At 51.7% G+C, this 6,429-nt stretch overlaps 1 protein-coding gene across 2 annotated transcripts; it reads right to left on the bottom strand.

The window, feature by feature from the left end:
• Positions 1-1,301: 1,301 nt before the first annotated feature.
• IRX3 (iroquois homeobox 3) lies at positions 1,302-6,149 on the bottom strand. Of its 2 annotated transcripts, XM_032805374.2 has the most exons (4): positions 5,514-6,148; positions 3,359-4,382; positions 2,389-2,455; positions 1,302-1,690 (listed from the first exon to the last, which is right to left on the bottom strand). In XM_032805374.2, exons 1-4 carry the CDS (start codon positions 5,733-5,735, stop codon positions 1,636-1,638), a joined length of 1,368 nt encoding a protein of 455 aa, XP_032661265.1. In that variant the 5' UTR covers positions 5,736-6,148; the 3' UTR covers positions 1,302-1,635. The 2 variants fall into 2 exon arrangements, with proteins under 2 accessions (XP_032661265.1, XP_032661266.1); XM_032805375.2 differs by lacking the exon at positions 2,389-2,455 and having other exon boundaries at positions 5,514-6,149.
• Positions 6,150-6,429: the final 280 nt, after the last annotated feature.

The raw sequence follows: 6,429 nt of genomic DNA, 5'->3' as shown, positions 1-6,429 counted from the left end.
TAGTCCCGACTTCTATGATTCTCAGGCTCTCGAAAGTTTTCTTTAAATCAAACCCTCCTTTACTCCATGATTCAGCTGCCCCTTGGGGGGGGGGGGAGGAGGAGGGCAGCAATACCTAACACCAAGTAATAAGGTCCTGGGGGGGGGGGTCATAGGTCACAGTTGCGCTGCTCCCAGCTAGCCATTGCTCACCAAGTGAAAGGCCTCCAGACTCACACCTCCCCACCCACTTCTACTTTTCCCCAGGGGATTTTTAAATCACCCTCCCCTCCCCAGGCTATAGGTGTAACGTACATGGCCATTGGTTTTGGAAGCCAAAGCAGCTCTGATTCTTAAACAAACAACCGCCAGACCGTTCAAAGAAAAAACGGTGAAAGCAAGACAAAAGAAGACAAGAAAAGAAACTCTTTTTAAGAGAGAAAAATGTTGCCAGTTGGTGGAAGAGGGCGAGGTAATTGTATAGGTGTGATTTTTTGTTCAAGGGTGCCTGCAGGAGAGAAAGGGTGTTTTCCTCCTGCAGAGGGCGCTCCAGGTCCAGATTTCACCAAATTCCCTGGGCTCATTACCACGAAGACACCCCTTCCCCCTATCACGTTCTGGGAAAGGCCTTTATAAATAGAAAAGGCAGCATAATAAATATAATAGAATCGTGTAAAATAGCGATCCAGCCTCCCCCAGAACCTCAGATCCCAGCACACCTTCCACGCCAGAGCTCACTCCCCGTCTGTCCAGCCTCTGCTCTTGATTCCTTTAGCTTTCGCCTTGGCAATCCCTGCACCCCCACCCTCTACACAGTCTGTACCCCGAAAAGGCTGGCCTTCCCGCGGAGCTTTTCCAGGCATGAGCCGGGGGCAAGCACAAAGGGCTTCTTTTCTTTTCTTTTTTTTTTCCCAAAGAACTGAAGAGGGATCCTGTTTCTATGGGGGTTTCCGCCGCAGGTTTGGCTCCTAAATCTCGCCCACAGTTAAAACGCTACCCCCGAAAGGATGTGGTGCGAGCCCCAGACATGGAACTTCAGCGTCTCCCCTACCAAGACCCGAGAAAAAAAGAACCTCTCCGCAACCCTGCCTTTCCTCGGCCGCGTTCCCCACCGTTTCCCCTCCGCGCCCTTTATCTTGTATTTTACGATTCGATCCTCTATCCCCAAACTCCTGTCGCCTTCCAGAGAAGTTTCGAGCAGACCGGACATATAGAATCGGCAGAAAGCTGCCTATTTAAAATTCTCCAAGCCACCTTTTCAGGCTTAAAAAAAAAGAGGCGGGGGGGGGGAGTAACTCCATTGGTGGCGGAAGAGAATGTAGTCAAAGTGGCAACAGTTTATTTATTAGCCAAAATATATACTTTCTTGTACAATTTGGTTCACACATATGTACATTTTTACTGTATATACAAAAAAAAATCGAGACACCTAATTCTCACTGGACTTCCAAAAAAAACCTCACGAACTCAGCTAATCCAGATGATAGTACAGAAGCGGTTTCTTTTCTTTCTTTCTCTCTCCTCTTTTTTTTTTCTAATTTTTTTTTTAATTTTAATATACGGACATGCTTACAAGTTGTAACTATACAGAGCTTTTTGTTGTTGTTTTTGTTTTTTTTACACAATCATTACAATATTAATAATAATAAAAATTAACTATGATGATGACAACGCTGATAGAACCATAGCTGCATCAAGTTGGTTCTGGGGCCTGGAAAAAAAATGACACAGAAGAAATATTTAATAGGATTTCTATTCCGGCTTAGTTGGCACAGTTGCTTTTTAACTTTAGATAGCAATTTGTTGGTTTTAAATAAAAAATATTTAATATTAAAAATGTCTATAAACTTTATACTCATTTTAATTAGCTGTAATATAGGATGGGCCCAATCCGTTTTTTCCCGGCCAAAGTGTCGCTGACTTGAGTGGGAGTTATTCCTGAATGAGGCTAGGCAGGATCAGGCTGAAGTTTCTTGTATCCCACCTCCCTTCCAATATCTTTTGCTACTGTTCTCTGAATTCCCCCTGAATTCACTGAATTCCCCCTTTGTTTTTATCCAGGCCTGATTTTTACCTGCACTATTTAAGGGATAAAGACTATGGTAACTATTCCTGCTGCCTTGCCTATTTATTTTAAACACAAAAATAATAAGCCCACAAATCAAGAAGTGCCTGATGCAACGTTGCAAGGAATCGTTTGCAAAGTCGAGAATACTAAATTGCAAAGTCAACAATACTTATATATTTAAAATGATCATAACACCCCCACAAACCGCTCCGGGGAAGAAAAAGCTACTTATGACTAGATACTTTAAAGAGAACCAAAGTAGCAGAGAAAATGATCTATTTACAACTTTCTCTCGGTGTGTATATATATATCCATAGGAGACTGAGGAAGTAATCTCTTACCGCCTCTGAACTGGCTGGAAAGCTGTCTTTATTAACTTTTTCTCTACTTCCAAGGCACTAGATCGATCTAAAAACAGAAAAAAAATGTTCCTTTTTAAATTCACTTTTTCCCCCGTCCCCGAATGAAGCCGCAGGGGAGAACATTGTTGCTTCGGGGGGAGGATTGGTCGACTGTAGAAGTGACTGTAAAATACTGAAGCAAGTCTCAGGGCCAGTCTTCCCCACAAAAGAGTTCCAGCAATGACCATTTTAGCAGCAACAACAACAAAAATCTCCGTTGGTGGCAAATTATTATTTTTAGGAACTGAATAGCGTCGCCGTATTACATTAAAAAGGAACTAGCACCACTTATTCATTCTCTTCCACGCTAAACACAGGAAGTGACTGTATTGCGACTGACAAAACTATACAATTCAGCCTTGCAGGTCTCTGCACAGCACCACAATTAATGCTAACTTAAGAGGAGACAGGTTCCAAAATATAAACAAACACAAGCAACAACATCGAGAACTACTAGCCCTGCAGTATAACTGGCCCCGCTGGCCAAGCGAGAAGAATTTTACCATTAAAAACAAAGAAGAGGTTCTATATTAACCAATTATCATTTTTCTGTTCAGTCCCCCACTCGCCCCTTTCTTGGGCTGCTAGTAATTTGGAAGAGTTGGGATTTTAAGCATTGGGGTCGTTCCATTTTTTTTAAAATTGTTTCTGGGTTGACGGGTCCCCCAGGCCTCTATGTAACTGCTCCGAGATGAGTCAAAGGGATCAAAATCTGTAACCGCTTCAGCCCCAAAGGGAAACGCTGATTGTCTGGGGGAGGAGGGTATCCAGCCAGCAAGGGACAGTGGCAGGAGGGGAATTTCTCTGCCCGCAGGATGGGGTGGGTCGCTCGAGCTCTGTCCCTCCACCTCTCCCCACACTCTGCCCCCCCACCCCAGCCCCCAGGTCCAGGAGACCCCTTAGCCATCACCTGTTCCAGCGGACTCCGTGCTCTGAGCCTGGTCGGCGGGTCTGGGGAAGGCAGCGATGGCTGCAGCGCTGGAGGCTGCGCCGGGAGTGGCCCCGAGTCCCAGCAGGTGGGGAGTGCTCAGTAAGGTGAGCGGGTGCGGGTGGTGGTGGTGGGCCGAGAAAGCCCGGCTGGTCCAGTTGGGAAACTTGCCCAGCGGACAGGAGGAGACGAGTCTGTGGGGCGGGGGCGGAGCCAGCGGTAGGCTCTGGGGGGCCGCCGCTGGGGGGGAGCAGCCGCTGCCGCTCCCGGGGGACTTGCGGGGGTTGTCCGGGCTGGTGGCCGTCTCCGCCAGGGACCAGATCTTGGGCTTCTGCCCCGCGCTGGCTAAGCTGCCCTCCGTCGGGGGCGAGGCCGGGGCGGGCGGGGAGAGGCGGTGCTGCTGGGGGGGCAGCTTGAGGGGCTCCAGCCCCCCGGCGGGCGGGTGGGGGCGCCCCCCCTCCATGGCCTTGAGGAAGCGCTCCTCGGAGCGGGGCAAGTCCTCGAAGCCCTCGGAGCCTTCCGAGTCCGTCTTGGAGTCTGAGTGCAGCAGGTCGGGGTCCTCCTCCAGCTCGTCCTTCTGGCTCTCCATGTGCTCCGTGTCGATGTTCTCCAGGTCGATCTCCTCCTCGTCCTCCCGCTTGTCCTCTTCCCCCTCGTGGTCGCTCCCGTACGAGTTCCCCTCCTCGTCCGTCCGGCTGCGGGGCGCCCAGGTCATTTTATTCTCCTTCTTAAGCCGCCGGCGGGCGTTGGCGAACCAGGTGGAGACCTGGGTGAGGGTCATTTTGGTGATGATGGCCAGCATGATCTTCTCGCCCTTGGTGGGGTAGGGGTTCTTGCGGTGCTCGTTCAGCCAGGCCTTGAGGGTGCTGGTGCTCTCCCGGGTGGCGTTCTTGGGCCGGGACGGGTCCCCGAACTGGTACTGCCCATAGGGGTAGAAAGCGGGGTGGTGGTGCGGGAAGGCCGGGTGCTGCACGCCGGGGCTGTCCTTCAGCTCGTACTGGGCACCCTAGAGCCAGCGGGGAGAAGGAGAGAGAAAGGTTTCAGGGCGGGAGGGAGAATAGGGCTCTGGCTGGCTTTCCCCTTCCCGAGGTGTCCCGGGCCACTGGGCAGGGGTGCGGGGAGCCTCCGCCAGGACTTGGGGTGGGGGGCGCCTGATGGAGGAAAAAGGGGCCCGGAGCGGGCAGGTCTCTCCCTGGCTGTAAAGGCAGCGCGTAGAGCTGCCTAGGCGGCCCCGTTTGTGGGGTGCAGCCCCCCGCCGAGCGGGACACCCCGACCTGCCTTTGCAGCCCCACTTTGCAACTTTGCAACCGCTTTTATAAAAATGGGCGCGCGGGCAGGCGCGCATACACACAGCGACACACACCCTCTGTAACAACAACAACGCAGCCAGCCAGCGGCCAGTGCAGCGGCCCCCGTAGCGTGACGTGCTGTTTATAAAACACTTCTAAAGCTTTTCGGAGACCCCTACGAGCGCAAGCAGAAACTGTCAATCAAAATCTCTCCCGGCAGAAATTCGACCAGGCCCCTCTTTCGGTGCGTGGATCTGTCTCTGTTCCCAGCCGTTCACACCGCCGGCACATTGTCACCCCTATCAAACCTGCCTTGGCGCAGCGAGAAACAACAAGCCCCCGCTTTGGTTTGTTTACAGTTCATAACTCTGCCCCTCCTGTACCTGCCTCACTTTTAACTGGCCACCAAAAAAAAAATAAAATAGATCATTGTTCTTCTCCTTAATCATTAAAATCCTGCCAACGTGCAAACGTGTCCTTAACTCGGTATTGCTTGTCCCGGCTTCACACAAAGAGAAAGCAATGTAAAACTAAAAACAACCACCAGAAATCCTTCCTTTCCCCCACTCTCCTCCCTCCGCCGCCCCCCATCGAAAGAATTAGATCCAGGTGAAGATGGTCGCTTGGTTATAAAACAATCGGGGGCTTGGTTAGGCAAAGCAGGTAAGTCGGATTTCCTTGGAGAGATTCGCTCCAGTTCTCCACTTCTCCTAGTGCCAATCGCTCCTCCGCAAAGGCCAAAGCCGAATCGTTCCGAAAACACCAACAAGCCCCCTCAAGGCAGAGGGCGACCGGGGCATGGGGGGGCGGAGGTTGGCCGGGAAGGGGGGGGTCTGCGCGGCTCTTACCAGCTGCGGGAAGATGGGAAGCTCGGCGGTGTAGGGCAGGAAAGCACCATATCCTTGAGCTGCCGCGGCGGCGGCGTAAGGCGCTCCGTACATGGAGGATAAAACATTGGAGAGCGTACCGGACTGGGTGAGCTCTGTCCCGCTTCGAGCGCCGCCGCTCCCCTGGCGCTCAGAGGGGTAAATCGGCCTGATATACTGGTAGCCCAGCTGGGGGAAAGACATGGTGGGCAGAGGGGGTAGGGGAGGGGGGAAAGAAGGAGGAGGGGGGAGAGAAAAAGGGAGAGAAAGGAGAGAAAGTAGAAGGGCTGGTAGAAGAGGAGGGAGCTGGCTCGCTCGCCCTTGCTGGCTGTCTGCACTTTTCAGTGCCTCCCGCAAACTCTTGCAGACATGGGTGGGGAGGGGAGGGGGAGAGAGGGGTGTTGGAGAGGCCGTGAGCTTCCTCCTCTCGCTCTCCGGCCGCTGCTGTACGCGGTCCGATCGCTTCTTTCTTCTCTCACTTTTCCTATTGATCTGAGTGGACTCAGGTCAGGTCCTAACAGATTGCCTGAGATTATTGGGACTCTGGGCTCTGATTGACATTTCTAGTCTCTCGCAAGCCCCTCCTATTTCTTTTAAGTCTCTCTCTCTCCCTCGCCTGCCCAGAGCTCTCTCCCTGGGTTTGTCACTAGCTTTTTTTTCCCCTTTCCTCCCCTTCTCTAAATCTGTTTACTGACGTCGCGCTCTTTTATTTGAGTTGCTTTCCAATCTCGTTTTAGCACTCGCCAATCAGTTCTGTGTTTTACCAAGGTTTAAACCCTGCCCTACGGTTTCATAATTTATATATGTGTTATGCAGTATAGACAGAGAGAGACACAATTATTTCTCCGTAACCCCCTTGCTCCCCCTCTCCCCAGAAATAAAAGAACTAGGAAGCTGG

The sequence above is a fragment of the Chelonoidis abingdonii genome, chromosome 19 (genome assembly GCF_003597395.2).
Source record: "Chelonoidis abingdonii isolate Lonesome George chromosome 19, CheloAbing_2.0, whole genome shotgun sequence".
Taxonomy (NCBI): Eukaryota; Metazoa; Chordata; order Testudines; family Testudinidae; genus Chelonoidis; species Chelonoidis abingdonii.
The sequence above is the reverse complement of the archived record's forward strand: the minus strand, read 5'-3'. Positions and strand labels throughout refer to the sequence as shown.

Bases quoted from the DNA above. Each gene is read 5' to 3' on its own strand.
- IRX3 (XM_032805374.2), bottom strand. From the start codon at position 5,735: ATGTCTTTCCCCCAGCTGGGCTACCAGTATATCAGGCCGATTTACCCC. The intron at 4,383-5,513 runs GTAAGAGCCGCG...CGCTGGCTCTAG, and splicing joins TTCCCATCTTCCCGCAGCTG to GGTGCCCAGTACGAGCTGAA. The intron at 1,691-2,388 runs GTAAGAGATTAC...TTTTTTTTCCAG, and splicing joins TTCCAGCCAGTTCAGAGGCG to GCCCCAGAACCAACTTGATG.